We start from the raw sequence: 18,643 nt of genomic DNA, 5'->3' as shown, positions 1-18,643 counted from the left end.
TTGAATGGGCTTCCCTGTACTCCATCTGGCAAACTCCTCAGGGAGCTTCACATTCCAACCCAGGCAGGTCACCTCCCTTATGTTGTCTTGTCCCCACCCCCTCGCCAAGCTAGGCACACCCTTCTGTGCTCTCACTCCTTTAGCACAACAATATCCCCACTATACTGTAATTGTGTGTTTTAAGTCCCGGTGTTCCCAAGTAGATAGGACGCTCTCCCAGGAAAGAAAGTGTCTGATTCACCTTTTAATCCCCAGTACACAGTAGCACAGGGCCTGGCACCATGTATGTACCCGTAAACACTATTTTAAGTGAGTCAGTAATTAATGAAGGGGTAAGTCAATGAGTGAACAGGCCGAGTAAGAATAGCTACACCTGACCACCCGACGCGCGTTGGGTTCCACACCTCCCCCTTCGGCCCCGCCCCCTCTGTTCCGCAGGAACTACATTTCCCAGAAGGCGCCGCGTCCTGGGCATGCGCAGCGGAGCGCTCGGAAGCTGCGACGCTGAGTTTTACTCTGACTGCCTTCTTCAGAGAGTCGGAGCCACAGTCGGAGCCCTTCCCAGGCCAACCGGAGCTGCAGCCCGACCGCGGCGGTGCCCTCAGCCCGTCCCCTCGCCCTCCTCAGCCTCGGTGAGAGGGCGGCGGGCCACCTGCTCGTCGCCAGGGCTGGGGTCCCGAGTGCGGGGGTGGCGGGGGGAGACCAAGCTGAGCTGGGGCCGGAAGGGGGCGGGCGCGGGAGGGCAGGGCCGGGCGGCTGACGAGGGACGGGGTCCCGGGGGAGTGGGACTACCGGCTCCGGGCCCGAGGTTCTGGAGGCGGGAGTTGGGAGACTTGGGAGGCGCGGGGAGTTTAGGACAGGACTGAGTGCTGGCTGGGAGGGTGGAAGCTGACTGAATCTCAGGGGGAAGGGCGCCGCTCCTGGGAGTTCGGGTCAGTTGGGAGGCGTGTACCTCTTCCCACAGAACCTGGGGGGAGGCGGTCGTGACCCTGCCATCCGGCTACCTGGCGAGGATCTGTGTTCTGCTGGGTCTGCCTCTAGGGGAAGGACTCACTGGGCCGGGGGCTGTACTTTGGAGGAGTTTGCTTGCTAACTCTGCTTCACTCAAGTGGGGTCCGCCATCCCGGAAGCTCTTGTTTCCCGGGGCTCTGCGTCCCTTCTGGGGGTGCGTGATGTGTGCTGAAGAGGATTTAGAACTATTCCTTTTTCTGGAGCTGCGCTTTCATGATCCCGCCTTTCTCAGTCAGCCGCGGTGCTCCACGCTGGCTCCACTTCCCTAAGCGCGATGGAATTAGGATATGTACAGACGCTTGGGCCCGTGAGAAACTCAACTCAAAAATATTTCTGCGTTCCATCGTAGCTTCTCTAGAGTTCTAGAAAGTAGACTTTCTGGTAGCCAAAATCTTACTTAAGCCACTCGGATAACTAGGCCTTTTGTTCATTTGCTGTGTGACCTTGGCCAAATATTTATCCTCTCTGGTGTGTCGATTTCTGAGATGCCTACGCTGCCAGACTAGCTTATGAAGCCCTTTTAGGTCTTTCTGTGAAAGGGCTCAGGTTTATTTTTTTTACCATCTCCTCGGTTAAGTGGGCAGAGGAAAACTATTGTAGCTTCTCCTCTGCCCAGGCTGTTGGAAAATAAATCAGGTGCTTTTCAGTCCCCAGCCACAGCACACAGATTCAACATCTGTGCACTCGTTTTTACTAACTGCTGTTTTTCAATTTAAAATCTGATCATCTTCTTCCTTGTTGGCAAAGGTGCCTTGGAATTTGTGTCGCTGAGTCAGCAACCCTTTCAGATTTGCCTGGTTTTTGTTGTTTGCGATTTATATCAAGATGGGAACTCAAACAAGTCATTCCTCCTAAAGATCTGCTGTCTCCATCAAGAAGAGACAGTTTGTGCCAGCTCTCCAGAGAGAAAAGGTGAGAGCCATGGGACTTTCCCTTGCTGCCTTGTCTATCTGGTTTTCAGTAGAGAAGATGGGGCCTGGGGAGGGTGGAATTTGAGGTCTCCAGGATGAAAGTGAGCCCTGGGAGTTGATTGTTGATTGCCAACTGTCTCAAATAAATTCAGGTGGCTTCTTGCCAACTGCCTCTCCTGTTTAACCAGTCTTAGAGAATGCTTTCCACATGGTTTTCACTTTAAGACATGCTTTATGAGATGAAGGACACAGGTCATGATTTCCGCATTTGAACTGAAAATTTTCATTTCTTTTGTTGCATAAACCTTTACTGGGTGCTAGACAAGGTCTCTTTCTTCTGGGAGCTCATCATTTGGTGGAAATGATAGACAAACCATGGTCAGTGACAAGATGTTGTCAGTGTGATATGACTTACAAAGTGGGGCAAAGTAGCCTGGCAGAGGAGTGAGCATTTGCAAAGTCATGAAGTCACCAGGGCACAGCTGGGCTACTGTAAGTAGCTCAGTGTGGCTGGGGCAACAAGGGGTAGGGTAGCAGGGTCCAGGCAGGTAGGTAGAGGGCTGAGTGTGGAGGGTTTTGTGGGCCATGCCAAGGCTCTGGGGAGCAGGAGGAGTTTAGCAGAATTCCTTGATGAGGGTTTTAAGGGAGCATACTGGCTGCAAAGTGTGGAATGGATTAGATTGGATTATTTTCTTTGTGACTGTCCCCTAACACCATGCCAGCTTCTGGTAGACGAGAAGTAGATGAGAGATTTTCCCCTCAGTTGCTCACAGTCCAAGTGAAGAGATCAAATGAACGTAGAGAACTGCAAAGGACAGACAGAATGCTGTGAAAGTTAAGAGGGTGTTTTGTTTCTATGGGGCACATCAAGGCATCACGGAGGTGCTGTTTAAATTGGGCCTTAAAATATGGGTAAGGTAAGGGTAGGGGGCCAAGTGAGTTGGGTGGGAGGTGGAGCAGAGACATGGAGGTGGGGAAACCCTGGACTTAGATGGGAGTAGCAGATCTAGTCACTTAACTCTCAGGTGGGGGGTGTTGTAGAGAGGAGGGTATAGGTAAGAGGGATTGGAGGGAAGCACATTGGTGTATATTGTTGGGAGGGAGGGACCATATTGTGATGGGCTTTGACTTGTCGACCAAAGGAATTGGAACTTTATTCTGAAGTGATGTGGAAGAGACAGGATCAGAATTGTACTTTAGGAAGCTTAGTCTTTTACCCATGTGTGTGTGAGGTGGACTAGGAGGAGAGATAAGAGTTGGAGAACTCTTGGGGAGGGAGTACTTTATTAAAGCAGAAAAGTCCCCACCAAATGCTAGCAGTGGGGGCTGAGGACGTGAGGGGAGAGCAGGCCAGACAGCTGCTGGGCTGTGGGGAAGGTTGAGAAGTGGGAATCTTGGATTTTTCTCCTGGCTGCCTGGGGCAGAGTGGAGCCAGGTAGTCCAGGGACAAGGACAGTTAGGGAGGAAGATAAGTTTGGCTTTAGATGTGTTGAAGGTACTTAAGAGGCCATGGGCTAGGGAGAAAAGACATTCATTCCACAAATACCTCCTGAAATTTTGTGTGCCAGGGCTTGTGTTTGGCACTTTGGATTACAAAGATGAATTCAGCAGTCACTTTGGTGTTTGCTTTATGAGAACTAGATTAATATACACTCATCAATGTTCATGCATAGCCTACTTTTGTTTATTTGGTAAGTTATTTTTAATAGATGTAGTAAGCTCTGGCAGTCCAGCCACCCAAAACAAAAGCTATACATCTAATCATTCATTTCATTTGGTTTTTCTTTCTGTTCTCTTCCTGAGGGAACCAGTATCCCCTCATGTCCATTTTTACACAGGTTTATGATACCCATGTATTTCTAAGGAAAGTAAAAAATTTTATGTTAAGATTTATCCGTATTATTTTATGTCGTCACGGGCACTTAGTAGTGTCCAGGTTTTTATTCTTGCGAGCGTCCTGCTCTGAACATTTCTGTACATGTCTCGTACATATACAAGAGAATAAACTTAGGGGTGATGTTCCGCTGGATCATAGCGGGTAAATAAGTGTTCAGCTTTCATAGATACTGCCAGGCTGTTTACTGAAGTGCTTGTTCCAACGTCCACTTCACCAGCAGCAATGTATGGGCCTTGCAGCTGCTCCAGTCATGTCATCATTTGCTATTGGCATATTTTTTGTTTTGGCTAATTGAAGGGGTATCAGGTGGGATCTTTGGGATCTTGGTTTCTGGGTCCCTGAGCCCTGACGTTGAATATCTCTTCTATGTTTATTGGCATATGTGTTTCTTGTGCAACATTCAAGTCTTTTGCCAGTTTTTCTGTATTCTTGGTGCTTTGTATTGATCTTTAGGAGTTCTTTCTATATTTAATGCTTAGTGTATATTGTGAATCTCTTCTCCCAGCTCATAACTTATTTTCCCACTTTAAGGTGTCCTTTGTTGATCAACTATTCTTAATTTTAACATAGTGAAATGTGTTTTTTTCACTTACGCTCAGTGTTCTGTGTCTTTGAAAAATCTTTTCCTGAACGTAATCCTTGCCTTTAAGGAGCTTATGCTTTCGCTAGCGGAGGAGCTAGATAGATAATTGCACTCAGATGTCACATGGGCATTGATTGTTAGAAGTGGCCTCTTCTGCCTACAGAGCAGGAGTGAATGTAGGAAAGATTTCATAGAGCAGAGAGTCTTAAGCTGACAATTAAGAGATGAGTAAGTAGGTGGGTGGGGTAGATGTTCTGGGGGTGGGGTGGGGGTTGGTAAAGGGCATGAAATGGCCTGGCCCATTCTGAGCTCTGCTAGGAGGTCCAGATGGCCAGAGCCAAAGGTTTGAGGGGCTCAGGCAGGAACATCATGAAGACAGATTTGGGTGATCTGGGGATTATTGAAGCCATGGGATCAGGTACTGAGAGTCTAGGGGCAGTGTAGAGAGGGAGGAGAAATAGGTGAGGGCCTGAAATCCTGATGCAGAGAAAGTTGTCAATGCCTGATGTGGCTCCCGGGATCACTTGGGTTTCCTGGGTGTGGGCCCTGATGCCTGCTATGCTGTTGGATGCTGTATTTCATCCTTGGGTGTTGGGCAAAGGCTGACCTGTCTGCAGAGCGCAGGGCATATTATTAATAAGGCTAGCCAGAGGCATAAGTGCTCTCTCACTTTTTGATAGAGCCGTGGGTTCAGAGAAGTATTTCTCAGCTATAGGAGAGTGGAAGCACGGTGATGGGTGTTGGGAGGTGATAGGGCATGGGTGTAGAGCATAGCCCATGGGCCAAATCCAGCCCACTGCTGTTTTTGTTCATAAAGTTTTATTGGAGCATAATCACTCCCATTAGTTTACACATTTTGCTTTGTTTTGTTTTTGAGACAGGGTCTCAACTCTGTTGCCTGGGCTAGAGTACGGTGGTATCATCATAGCTCACTGCAACGTCAAACTCTTGGGCTCAAGTGATCCTCCTGCCTCAGCCTCCCGGATTAGTTGGGACTACAGGCACATGCCACTCACTACGCCTGGCTAATTTTTCTATTTTTTTGTAGAGATGGGGTTTCATTCTTGCTCACGCTGGTCTCAAACTCCTGGCATCAAGTGATCCTCCTGCCTCGGCCTCCCAGAGTGCCAGGATCACAGGTGTGAGCTGTGGTGCCCTGCTGGTTTACACATTGTTGATGGCTGTTTTTGCGGTACGGTGGCAGAGTTGAGTAGTTGCAAAGACTTTTTTCGCCCTTTATAGGAACAGTTTGCCAGTCCTTGCCATAGGGAATAGTGGTAACTGTAGTTACCCAGAGAGTATGTTCCAGCCACCACTGTGGTTCAGCTAGTTGTTACTGGGTGGATCACAGATCTAGGTCTGGCCTGCAAATGTTGCCATCTTTTCTGATTTTCAAGAGAAGCTGGAAATCTAGATTTTTTTTATGATAGATATTCCAATTTTTAAATATAAGCTCAATTAATTTTTTTAGAGACAGGGTCTCGCCATGTTGCCCAGGCTGGTCTCAAACTCCTGGCTTCAAGTGATCGTTTGCCTGGGTCTCCCAAAGTGCTGGGATTACAGGCATGAGCCAACATGCCCGGCCATTTCAGCTCGATTTAAAAAGGCAAAACCTGCACAGGCCAAGCAAAACACACCTGCAGGCCTGTTTGTGCAGCATCAGTTTACCTCTTCTGTCTTGGTAGGGAAGGACAAGGACTCTGGAAACAGATTTGGGTTTACTTAGTTCCTGTGTAATCTTGGGCAAGTTATTTCTTTTGCCTCATTTTCATCAGTTATGAAATGGAGAGAATAGTTGTGTGTCCCACCGCTCCCTCCTCCCAATCGTGAGGATCACCAAGAACACTGATAAGGTACTTAGCACAGTTCCTGGCACATGGTAGCCATTACTGTTATTACTATATCTACTGCTGCATCCACTACTCCCCCATTTTGTCCCCTGGGTAGGCCCTTAAACCAGAGTTCTACCCTCTGACTGGCTGCAGGTGCTCAGGTTGCTCTTGGCCAAGCAGGAGCCAGCAGATCTTTGTTCTGGAGCGGATGGTTGCCCAAAAGGGGATTGTAGGTTGCTGGGGCTTGTGCCCTTGCTACCTTGTGGCTTTCTGAACCTCATTTGAAAGGTTCTACTCTGACCTACCCTTGGAGGGCTCAAGTCAGGCCCCAGCCAGAAGAGGAGTTGTCACTTCCCTTCCAGCCACCTAGTGAGCAAGGGACAAATCACATGTTAGTTTCTTACCATCTCTCTGAAACCTAGTAAGGACTGGGTAGCACTGGCTTGAGTGATCTCTTTTCAAGACAGCAACTCCATCTCGCAGTGCTCACAGGACTGCTGTAATAGTTAGGCACCTGCATGGTTTGTTCTTTGCATTTTCTTGGAACTCAGGCTTCTGGGATGTGTTACTGGCAAGGGGGTGCCGTGGTAAGTTGACAAGGCCTATTAGTGAAACCCCACCAGGGTGGTGGCAGCCATTTAAAGTAATGATGGTAAGTAACAGAGGTGGTGGTGCTTTGGTGTATATTTATGATCTTTAAAAGTGTTTGGCATTTTAAAGAGTTTTTTTCCTGATAACAGAAGTAATACTTCCTCACTTCAGAAAATATGAAAAGTTTATATATATAAGGTAGTCAAACAAAAGGTCTCCTATAATTTCTCCACTCAAAGACAGCCATTGTTAACATTTTGTTACATTTCTATTGAGTTTTGTCTATGCTTCTCTTTCATGTAGTAGAAATAGTGCTGTGGTGAATATCTTTATGTTGAAATTTTTCTATAATCGCCTTAAGATAGAATCTTAATTGTTGGATCAAAGGAAGTGAACATTTTTAAACCTCTTGATACGTATTACCAAATTGTTTTTCAGAAAGGTTTTATCCTTCCCAGCAGTGTGAAGTCTCTGTCTAATGTGTTATTAGCACTGAGTATTGAAATTAAGTTATTTTTATTAATTTGATAGGCAAAAAATAATTGTCCATTGTTTTTAACTTGTATGTTTTAAACAAAATTTCTAGTAAAGTAGAACATTTCTTTGATGTGTTTGTGCTCAGGATTGGACTTTCCAAGGTCTTGGAGAGGCTTTCTGATAGGGCCCGGGTGGCCATCTGCACTGTGAGGTCTTTGGGCGTCATTTCTAGTTACAGGTTAAATTCACTATGTCAGCTGATGGGATGAGAAGTTTCAGGCCCAGTCTTCTTGGAAAGCTCCCAAAAGAGAAGCAGCTTAGAAAATAGGACTTGAACAGTGAAGTGGGTTGAGTTTGAAAAATTCATCCCAGGTTGGTGGAATCAGAGGTGGGAAGAGGTTCTAGAAGTCACCTGGTCTCACTGGTTTCCAAGCCATGCTTCTCAGAACTTTCCTATTCTGTAAAGGAGCTTCGTGGGCCCCTTGAGGAAAAACGAGAATAGAGGCTACTGTGTTAAAAAGGGCACCCTGTGTTTCTGCACTTTACATATTGATGGGCAGCATATGACCACGTTTGGAAAAGGGTTTCTGCTTCTCAGGGGCTGGAAACCCCATCCAACCGCCCGAGTCCCCCAGAGCCTAGAGAATGGGCCGTAGCTGCCCCACAGTCACCAAGTGGCCTTCATCTCCACTAGGGACAGCAGAGGGAGGACAGCCATTATACTAGCGAGGATTGAAGGGTGGCCTGCCAAGATCAGGCCAAGCCGTAACAGATTTCAGTAGGTTTGGAGGGATGAAATGGGTGTTTCACGTGTTGGCAAGTTGAAAATGGCTCAGCCTGAGTTGAATACCTATTGAAAATCGCACTCAGGGCCTTCTTCCAAAGGCCATGACTGTAGCGGGGTCCGTGTGTGGCTCTCTCAGCCCAAGGCTCGCAACTGGGCAAGGTGATTTCCACTCAGATTCTTGTGCCAGTTCAGATCTTGTCCTAAAGCTTTTCTAAGTCCTCTGTGAATAAAAAGACTCTTGGACGCATGTCACTTTTTTTGTTGTGGTTGAAAATTTCTCTCCAATAGAACAGCATTCCTCAGTGCCTCAGCCGTGGTGCTGTGGACAAGGATTTGCAGCTAGGTCTGATAAGACGATGCAAGGGCAAAGGAGGATGGTGTTTTCCCTGGTCAGAGTTGTTGATATTTAAACAAACAAACAAACAAACTTTGATTCAATTGTAAAAATGAATATGACCATTGTAGAAGATTTGCAAGTACAGAAAGAGGTAAAGGAAAACAGTCCATAATTCTAGCATTCCAGTTATATTTCAGTGTTATTCTTTCAGCGTCTTTAAAATTAGCTTATGTAAAATAGAAAAAACGTAGCCTTTGTGGTTTGGATAAATACTTAGTTTCTTTGGGCCTTAGTTCCCTTGTATGTAAAATAAGAATAATTCCTACCTTTGAGGGTAGTTGAGGATTGAGAGAACTAGATGACAGAAACACCAAGCAGAGTGCCTGTCACATAGGTGGTGCTTGGTAAGTGGCACACCCACCCACCGAGAGCTTAGTATGTGTGCGGTTACATGTCCGTAAGCCTTTCTTAGACATTTTTAAAGACTGATTTGTATTCCATCATTAGGATGTTCTATACATTATATAAGAATTGTATTATCGTAAGGTGTTTAGGTTGCTTCCAGATTGAGGCTTTTTTCCATGGACAATCATAATAGTAATAATTTTCATAATTAGGCACACCCTAAATAGCCCCCATCATTAGGAGCTGAAACAAATTAGGTTTTTGAACTTCAGCTTAGTAATGGCTGAGGCTGTTGCAGAGAATGGGTGCACTGACACGCTGTTGTATTGTGCATAATTGCTGAGTTCAAGTGGAATGCCAGTGGGCGTTTCTGGGCAGCAACTCAAATGTGCCTGTGCCCCTGGAGCAGAAGGTTCTCCCCTCCTTAGTCCTCTGGTGTTTCAGACCCTCTGGGATGTTGGGCATCTGAAGAGCTGCAGCCCCAGCTCTCTCTCAGGGAGTTCCTGTTCCAGTGCAACCAGTAAATGCAGTTGCGTTTGGAGAAGAGACCTGTGTGGTGAAGACACACAGGAGGGTGGAGTCAGCCCTCTCTGGTGAGGGTGTGGGGCCCAGGGCGCAGGAGAGGATGGCCGTGGTTGGGTCTGGAAGGATGGGTACTGGGGCTTGTATGGAGGGAGGGAATCTGGACCTCTGCACCAGCAGGATCAATAGCTACAGGGTGGGAAATGGTCTGGAATGTTCTGGGACTTGCTAGAATTGGATGTTTTTGGACATATAAGGTACCAAAGGTGGAGGGCTTGGTATGAGTGAGACAGTGGTTGGTCATGAAGGGGTTGTGTGCTGTGTCATTTCCTCTGGGGTCTCTAGTACTCCGACAAGGCCTGGACCCATGGTGGGCCCTCGCTCTGGAGGCTGCACATCTTCATGGAAAGCTTTAGCTGAAGTTCTTGACTGTATTTCTCAGGCTGCTTCGTGGAGCTCTGTAAGTTGGTTCATCTGGGGCTGTATGGACATGCTGGGATACACCCTGTGTGGTGAAGATAAGGGAGGCCCCAGCTGCCTGCGGGCTGAGTGACACCTCAGGAGTAATTGGCTTGGAAACCAGTCCTCTGATTTGTACCTTGATGTGGGTACAGAAACTTCTAATTGCAGACAGTGAGCTAAGCCAGCCAGCCCACCCGAGGGCACCCCAGGTCTAACCCTCCAGGGCGGGATGTGGGCTTTTGTGGAGGAGTGGGCAGGCCTGGCCTGTGCAGGTGCATGCAGAGTTACCGCAGGCCTGACTCACCTTTGTTCCCATGCTGTGTACTCAGCGCCGCCCTTTGCCATCATTCCTCACCCAGACTTGAGGGATGGGTGGGTGCTGGGCATGAGGGGGTGGGAAGGGAAGGGAGGCCAACATTTGTGGAGTGTCTGCTGTGTGCCTGATGTTGGGTGGGTGCTTTATACATACCTGTCTGCCTTAATCCCCGTGAAAAGCACTTAGGAGAAATGTTGATATCTCCATTTTCCGAAAGAAAATGAGCTGGGAAAGCTTGGGTACTTTGATTAAGACAGTAGGAAGAGTACACAGCATGTTGATGCCAGAGCCCGTGCCTGCTCCGTTTCACGGGCTGCTGCAGATTTGTCTGCCTTGTAAGGCAGCTGGCCTTGCCCTTCTCATTGAAACCTTCATGGCGTAGTTCAGTCTAAGGGATAGCAGTGGAAACCCAGGGCCCCAGCCTTGTCACTAGCCTTATGATTGTGAGCAAGTCACTGCAGCTACTGGGTCTTAGTTTCCACATCTGCCAAATGGGCATAAAATATTATGTGTGTACTTACAGGGGTGGTTGTAGGAATGAGAAGATCACATGAGTGGCACCCCCATAAGCCCAGAGCCCTGCACAGCCCTGATAGGCGTGCCGTAGCAACCGAGGATGCGTAGTGCTGAAGACGTGGGTCCCTCTCTCCCTTCCTCCTCCCTAAGTAAGGCCTGTGACTGAAGCCCAAGGCAGAGGTCGGGCTGAGCCTTCCTCTCAGAAAATGGGCCTCGGAGCCACATTGATCTGGGTTTGTTTTCTGTGCCACCACTTTCAGTATATGTGTGACCTTAAATAAGTCCCTTGACCTCTTTGAGCCTTGGTTTCCTATCCATAAAGTAGGAGAAGTGTCACCTTGTCAATCTGTTAGGCTTAAAAGAGACAAGAACGTTTGGCGTTTGTCACTAAGTGTTGGACCCTGTTCTTGTACTCCAAGAGCTGGTGCGCGGGGCGCCATCTGGCGCGTTTGCAGACCTTCTCATTCAGACACTGCGGTGCGGGTAGAATCATCTTCTATGCTCATAAGCCAGGTTCTAAAGTCGTCTACATCGAGCAGGGCATGTCCTGTGCTGGGCGCCGACACTACAGCAGTGAACAAGGGAGGCTTGCAGGGTTGCTGCCATCTCGTAGGACAAAGACACGGAACCCACATGTGTGTGTAGGTGATCTTTAGGGTTCTGGTTGGTGCTGGGAAGAGCGCAGAGGGCCATGAGTGTGTGTGATGGGTGTGATGAGGGTGTGTGATGGGACAAACCTTCCTGAGGACACAGGCTGAGTCTAAGGATGCAGAGTGTTCGTGAGAGAGGAGGGGGGCTGCGGGGAGCCCTAGACGTGGGGAAGAGCTCTCTGGACCTGGTGGCTGGTCAGCAAGGCCCAGGCATAGGGAATGGAGTGCAGAGAGGCCGGAGCGGGGGTGTTCATTGTTTATCTAGCGCTTCCCCTGAGGTCATGAGGCTTACAGGACACCTAGGAGACACAGGGGAGCCAGGCCCTGTGTGTCAAGGCCAGCTCTGCCACTGTCCCCTGGGTGTCTTTAAGCTGCTGGTCCTTTCTGAGACACAGTGTTTTCTCCTCTGTATAGGAGAGTAGGTGTTAATACTACAAACCTCACAAACAAACCTGCTTTGGAAACTGGAGAGTGTGAAAGGATAAACTAGGTAGTTGGGTGAGAGGGACGTTATTGGTAATGAGATAGAAGCTGGGCTAATGATTAGCACCTGGAATTTACTGTATCACCCTGAACGTTTGCAGAGGTAGGTAGGCTGCAGGATTGACTTTGAACTCTTTCTGGCTGCCAGAGCAAAGGGACGGGATCAGGTACTTGATTTGTGATGCTCCTAAGGTATTGGGGAAAAGCAGCTGTGGAAAGCATGACTCCCCTGCGCTGAGGCTGCCTCTGGCAGGGCTGCTGGTGCGTGTGGCTGACTGCTGCCCTCTCTCCTGTTCACAGGTCTGCCAGAGGCGCTGGGCGATGAACCGAAGACTCCAGGCCAGAGTGGTCTGAGCCATTCGAGAAAGCAGAGAGAGTCCTGGGGAAGATGGCCATGGCCCCCAGCCCTTCCCTGGCGCAGGTATACACCAGCCCTGTGGCAGTGGCCGTGTGGGAATGGCAGGACGCGCTGGGCATCTGGCACCCCTACAGCGCCACTGTCTGCAGCTACATCGAGCAGCAGTTTGTCCAGCAGAAGGGCCAGCGCTTTGGGTTCGGGAGCTTGGCCCACAGCATCCCCTTAGGCCAGGCTGACCCCTCACTGGCCCCGTACATCATCGACCTGCCCAGCTGGACCCAGTTTCGCCAGGACACTGGTAAGACACTTCCTGCCTCTAGCACACATCTGGGCACCTGCTTTGGGCCAGGCACTGTAAGAGGTATTGGCTTTACTGAAGTGACTTGCAAAGCTTTCTCCCTGCTCCTGAAATGCATGATGGGAGGTGGATGCTGTGAGTGAGAACAGCCACCTCACAGGGCGAGTGTACCGTGTAGTAGGAGTAGTGCTGTGGGAGCACATTGGCAGAGGCCCTCCCACCCCTTTCCCCTTGTCTCCCAAACCAAAAATGCCTGCCTCGACCTGCAGAGACTCACGGGTCTCTCTGCTAGGCAGGCTAACACAGAGGTGGCTCCATGGTTATTCAGATGATCTGGCTCTACTGCTCAACAGCTGTGTGAACTGGGCAGGCTGCTGTACTCTTCCGTGCATTTGTGTGTTTGGTTTTTTGTTCTGCACTGTGTTTTGATCAGTATTATCAAGAATGGGCCACCAACTACCTACTGTAATCTATCAGCAGCATCCTAGAGTCTGTGAAAAGTATGGCTCCCAGGTAGCTGGATGCAGATGAAATTCCTTGCCTTCATGGTGTGTGCAGTCAGCCGAGAAAGACAGCATACGGGATAAATAACACGGAAATTGTGAATTTTTTTTTTTTTTTTTTTTTTGAGACAGTCTCACTGTGTTGCCCAGGCTGGAGTGCCGTGGCGTCATCCTAGCTCACAGCAACCTCAAACTCCTGGGCTCAAGCAATCCTTCTACTTCAGCCTCCCGAGTAGTTGGTACTACAGGCATGCGCCACCATACCCGGCTAATTTTTTCTATATATTTTTAGTTGTCCAGTTAATTTCTTTTTATTTTTAGTAGAGACAGTGTCTTGCTCTTGCTCAGCCTGGTTTCGAACTCCTGACCTCGAGCAATCCTCCTGCCTCACCCTCCCAGAGTGCTAGGATTACAGGCGTGAGCCACCATGCCTGGCCAGAAATTGTGTATTTTGGTGGAGAGCAATAAATGTTAATCAGGGAAGGGAGGTGTCAAGTGTTGATAGGGGTTGATTTGAAGGTTGAGCTAAAGTGACAAGGTCACTGAGAAGGGACAATGACAGACCTGATAGAAGGGCAGGACAGAGCCCAGGTTCTTTGGGGGTGGGGTTTAGTCAATAGAAGGGGCCTTGGCTTTTATTCTGAAAGGGGCGCCACAGAAGGGGTTGGGCAGAAAAGTGCCATTATCTGTTTTGGGAGCTAAGAGTGTCCCCCACGCTGCTGTGGCTGGAGGCAAGGGCTGAGGTTGGGAGAGCAGTGAGAAGGTAATTGCAGTAATCCATCTTTTGGCAAGCACTATTGAAAGTGTAGACCAAATTGATTTTTTTCTTTTTCTCCTTAATCTTTAGATTTGGTTTGTTAAGCTTAGGGTCACATGCAGTGGCTCATGCCTGTTATCCCAGCACTCAGGGAGGCCAAAGCAGGAGTTTGAGACCAGCCTGAGCCAAGAGCGAAACCCCGTCTCTACAAAAAATAGAAAAATTAGCTGGGCGTGGTGGCACATGCCTGTAGTCCCAGCTCCTTGGAAGGCTGAGACAGGAGACTCCCTCGAGCCCAGGAGTTACGAGGTTGCAGTGAGCTATGATCACACCGCTGCACTCTAGCCCAGGCGACAGAGTGAGACCCTGACTCATAAATAAATAAATAAATAAATGAATGAATATAAGGTAAAGATAGGGTGTTTCACAATAGTTGCAACTTGAGAAGTCAAAGAGGCTGGTACATCCATATAAGAGAATTATGTAACAATAGTTTTATTTTTGCTTATGGCATCATACAAGAAAATAGCAGGAAACATTTTCATTCTGTTAGCTCCTTAAATACACATGCCTAGAAGACTAGGTGGGAAGAAATGCATCGCAATGTAAATTGTGGGCTTTCCTCTTGGTGGCTGGATTGAGATCGTTTAATTTTTTTTATACTTTTTTGTTCAATTTTTTAAAGTAAGGCTACATATACTCGTTATTAGAAATATTATTTGAAAAGTCTCCTCAAGTCTGAGCCATATTCTTTGGCCTAAGCTTCCGACATCCCCTCCTGCCAAGGAGTGTGGGTCTGCCTCTGCCACTTCATCCTTCTGGGCCACAGTTTATTTGCCTAGAATGTCTGTACTTTACCCCCAAATCTGGAAAGGAGAGCCAGTGCCAGCCCTTAGATGAAATAGCAGCATGACCATAGACCTACAGTGATCATATTTGCTTATTTTTTTTTTTTTTTTTTTTGAGACAGAGTCTCACTCTTTTGCCCGGGCTAGAGTGAGTGCTGTGGCGTCAGCCTAGCTCACAGCAACCTCAATCTCCTGGGATCAAGCAATCCTTCTGCCTCAGCCTCCCAAGTAGCTGGGACTACAGGCATGCGCCACTATGCCCGGCTAATTTTTTCTATATATTTTTAGTTGTCCGATTAATTTCTTTCTATTTTTAGTAGAGACGGGGTCTCGCTCTTGCTCAGGCTGGTTTCAAACTCCTGAGCTCAAACAATCCGCCCGCCTTGGCCTCCCAGAGTGCTAGGATTACAGGCGTGAGCCACCGCCCCCGGCCTCATATTTGCTTATTTTTGTTGTTGAAAAAAGAATTTGAAAATCCCTTGTGTTTTGGGGGGTCTAGTAGATTAACTATGTGAAATACTCCTTTTAAAACAGGCACCATGCGGGCTGTGCGGAGGCACTTGTTCCCCCAGCACTCCGCCCCCGGCCGGGGAATCATCTGGGAGTGGCTGAGTGATGATGGCACCTGGACTGCCTATGAAGCCAGCATCTGTGATTATCTGGAGCAGCAAGTGGCCAGGGGCAACCAGCTTGTGGACTTGGCTCCCCTGGGGTACAACTACACCGTTAACTACGCCACACAAACGCAAACCAACAAGACTTCCAGCTTCTGCCGTAGCGTGCGGCGCCAGACAGGGCCCCCTTACCCAGTGACCACCGTCATCGCTCCACCAGGCCACACGGGAGTTGCCTGCTCTTGCCACCAGTGCCTCAGCGGCAGTGGAACTGGCCCTGTGTCTGGCCGCTACCGCCACTCCATGACCAACCTCCCTGCGTACCCTGTCCCTCAGCACCCCCACAGGACTGCTGTTGTTTATGGGGCCCACCAGGCCTTTGCCCCATACAACAAACCTTCCCTCTCTGGGGCTAGGTCTGCACCCAGGCTGAATACCACCAACCCCTGGGGTGGGGCCCCTCCCACCTTGGGGAGCCAGCCCCTCTACCGCTCCAGCTTCTCCCATCTGGGACTGCAGTACCTGCCCCCAGGACCATCCACTTCCAGTGCAGCCAGGTATTGTGTGTCCCTGCTGGGCATATTGTCTGCCCATGTGCCCTGTCAGCAGGCTGGGCTTTCTGCTCTTACGCAGCTGGGAAGACTCACCCAAATACCTGCAGCCCGGGCACCTGCCCCCTTGGTTGTTCCTGCCATGTCATCCCATTTGTGTGTGCCACATAGGTGCTGAGGTATCGTGGCCATCCCCAGCCCTGTGTCCCCCAGAGTCTTACTTGATCTCTGGTACTCAAGTCCTGGTAGTCACCACACAGGTGAAAATCTACAATCCTTTTGTTCCTTATGATGATAGGGACCTCTGTGTGGAGCAAAGTTAAAGACTTTTTGCTTATGCACGTGGCTGGTGCTGTGCCTGATAACACGTCATTGACTCCTGCTCTGTGCCAGGCACTGAAGATGCAGAGATGAAAGCTACAGCTCCTACCCCTAAGCACACAGTCTAGTACAGAAAAGGGCTGTGAACACTGTGAGGACAGTGCAAAATATTGGGTCTGTGGCAGGTGGCCACAGGTGGCATAGGTGACCTAGCCCAGCCCAGAGTGTCTTGTAGAGCTTTCGGCTCCTTGAGAAAGATGATGAAATCATGGGCCCATTCCAGACCAGGTGGCATGTAAAGTGAGAAAATCCCCTGGATTTGGCCAGTGGGTGAACATCCCCAGCTTGGTCATAGACCGGCGACTGGTCCAGCTGACCAGGGGACTTCATTGTTCCTCATCATTGAGAGTGTTGGGCTTAGCATTTTAAGAATTCAGAGTGATAGCTGGGGTGGGGCTGTTTTCTGAGAGTACCCTGCGGGGGTTGTGATGGAGCATGTGGGCCTGTGGCTGCCCTGGTTTCCAGGGAGAACGTCCTGTTGATTGGGACTGACAACGGCCAGTCAGAGTCTCACTGCCGCCTTGCTCACCGGTCCCCTCCATGCCCACTGCCCCATGTTGAGGGCTAAAGCTTCCCACTGTGACTGAGACCTCCTGGCAGCTTCTTGGGCCTTTAGTATTTGTTCAAATTGGGTTTCCGAGGACCCTGCCAGCTTGTTTAAGACACAGAGCAACTCCCATTCTTGAGCACACATTATATGCCAGGCCCTATTGAGCGGGTGCATGAGTGCTTTCACTAATGCTCTTGTGGTCTTAAGGTGGGTAGTGTCCTCAACTTACAGGTGAGACACTGAGGTGGCCATGCAGCCAGCAAGTGGCAGAGCTGAGATTAAACCCAGGCCCCAAGAGTGGGACATGATGGGGAAGGGGAAGGTATCTTGAGGGACTCTGGAGGATTCTGGTAGATGGGGGGTGATGGGCCTTGGATGGATCAGGGTTTTTTCTGGGCATATTCTCCTTGCAGGAGTCAGGACATGTGGATCTGAGGTCTTCCAGGGAATTGGAGTACGGGGAAGTGTCATTTGGTCCCTCTGTGGACTTTCATGTAGACATAAGCAGGGCTCAGGGAGGTGCTCTCCCCACCTTCCATCCTCAATATGGGGATCCATATCGTTCTCATCCAGAGAGCAGTGTGCTGTCTGCCAGTCCAGAATGGTTATTGGCAGTGCTGGAACTTCTGTGGGATCTGCCTCACCCAGCCTCCCAGGGCTTCTTAAGTTCTTATGAATTTTTTTTTTTTTTTTTGAGACAGAGTCTCACTCTGTTGCCCTGGCTAGAGTGAGTGCCGTGGCGTCAGCCTAGCTCACAGCAACCTCACACTCCTGGGCTCAAGCGATCCTTCTGTCTCAGCCTCCCGAGTAGCTGGGACTACAGGCATGCGCCACCATGCCCGGCTAATTTTTTCTATATATTTTTAGTTGTCCGATTAATTTCTTTCTATTTTTAGTAGAGACGGGGTCTCGCTCTTGCTCAGGCTGGTTTCGAACTCTTGAGCTCGCTCAATCCACCTGCCTTGGCCTCCCAGAGTGCTAGGATTACAGGCGTGAGCCACCACGCCTGGCCTCTTATGAATTATTTTGAGACACATTTCTAGATAGTGCTAGAACTGGGATTCTGGGACTAAGTCAAGTGATTTAGCTGGGCATGGTGGGTGAGGCGGGAGGATCCTTTGAGCCCAAGAGTGAGACTGCAGTGAGCTGTTATCACACCACTGCCCTCCAGCCTGGGCGACAGAGTAAGACTCTGTCTCAAAAAAAAAAAAAAAAAAGGCCATTCAAGGGGACTTTGTTTCTTTTTTCTGGTATGAGGCTGCCGTTGGTCTCCCCTAAACCATCTCTCCCCCGAGTATTTTTCTCTGGGGTCTCTCTTCCCCAGCCTGATGTGGGCCCTACTGGTGCAGGCCAGGCAAGTTACAGAAAGGAAGGTGGCTGGCCCCACAGGTGCTGCCGCTTGCCCCTGCTCTTGCCCTGTGTGTGAGCCAGGAGGGAACTGAGCCAGCCAGCTTTGTTAGTTAAAACAACCTCAAAGGGGCCTGCCTCCTGGGCTGGGTGTGAGGCCGTATTCCTCTGGCTTTTCTGGAGCTGGGAGGGGTATAATTCATTTGCATGGGCCTAGCCAGGGTTTTCCCATGCCTGATTTGTAGTGTGGCCCTCCTGAGTTAACCCTCCTCTGATGTTTGTAGAGCCACAGGGGGCTTAATAAATACCTGACCTTTTAACCTGGCAGGTGCTGGGAGAATTGAAAACACTTGGCACCTTGTTCACCCTAGGGGCTGTGGTAAAGTCCTGAAAGCCAAATGAATATGTCCACATCATTAGGTGAAAGTTAGCATGTATGCGAGGGAGAAAGCTGGGGCTAGGCAGTGCAGGTCTGAGGAAGCCCAAGAACCAGTTCCCTTTACTGGTAGGCATGGGAAATAGCATTTGAGCAAGTGAAATCAAGAAATTTTGGGGAACCCATGTGTGTTTGGTTTTTTGTTCTGCACTGTGTTTTGATCAGTATTATCAAGAATGGGCCACCAACTACCTACTGTAATCTATCAGCAGCATCCTAG

General features: G+C 49.2%; 1 protein-coding gene across 2 annotated transcripts in view; it reads left to right on the top strand.

The window, feature by feature from the left end:
• Positions 1-494: 494 nt before the first annotated feature.
• Positions 495-18,643, top strand: part of DTX2 (deltex 2, E3 ubiquitin ligase) — a 34,858-nt gene continuing 16,709 nt past the window's right edge. Inside the window, exons 1-3 of one of the 2 annotated variants that reach the window (XM_012640361.1) lie at positions 495-632; positions 12,081-12,436; positions 15,079-15,715. In XM_012640361.1, coding sequence (XP_012495815.1) covers positions 12,169-12,436; positions 15,079-15,715 — 905 coding nt within the window. In that variant the 5' untranslated portion in view covers positions 495-632; positions 12,081-12,168. Of the gene's footprint in view, positions 633-1,667; positions 1,924-12,080; positions 12,437-15,078; positions 15,716-18,643 lie in introns of those variants that run through there. The other variant, XM_012640360.1, reaches the window with a different exon arrangement.

The sequence above is a fragment of the Propithecus coquereli genome, unplaced genomic scaffold (genome assembly GCF_000956105.1).
Source record: "Propithecus coquereli isolate 6110/MARCELLA unplaced genomic scaffold, Pcoq_1.0 Scaffold150, whole genome shotgun sequence".
NCBI lineage: Eukaryota > Metazoa > Chordata > Mammalia > Primates > Indriidae > Propithecus > Propithecus coquereli.
Note: the sequence above shows the minus strand (reverse complement) of the source record. Positions and strands in the feature narration are given on the sequence as shown.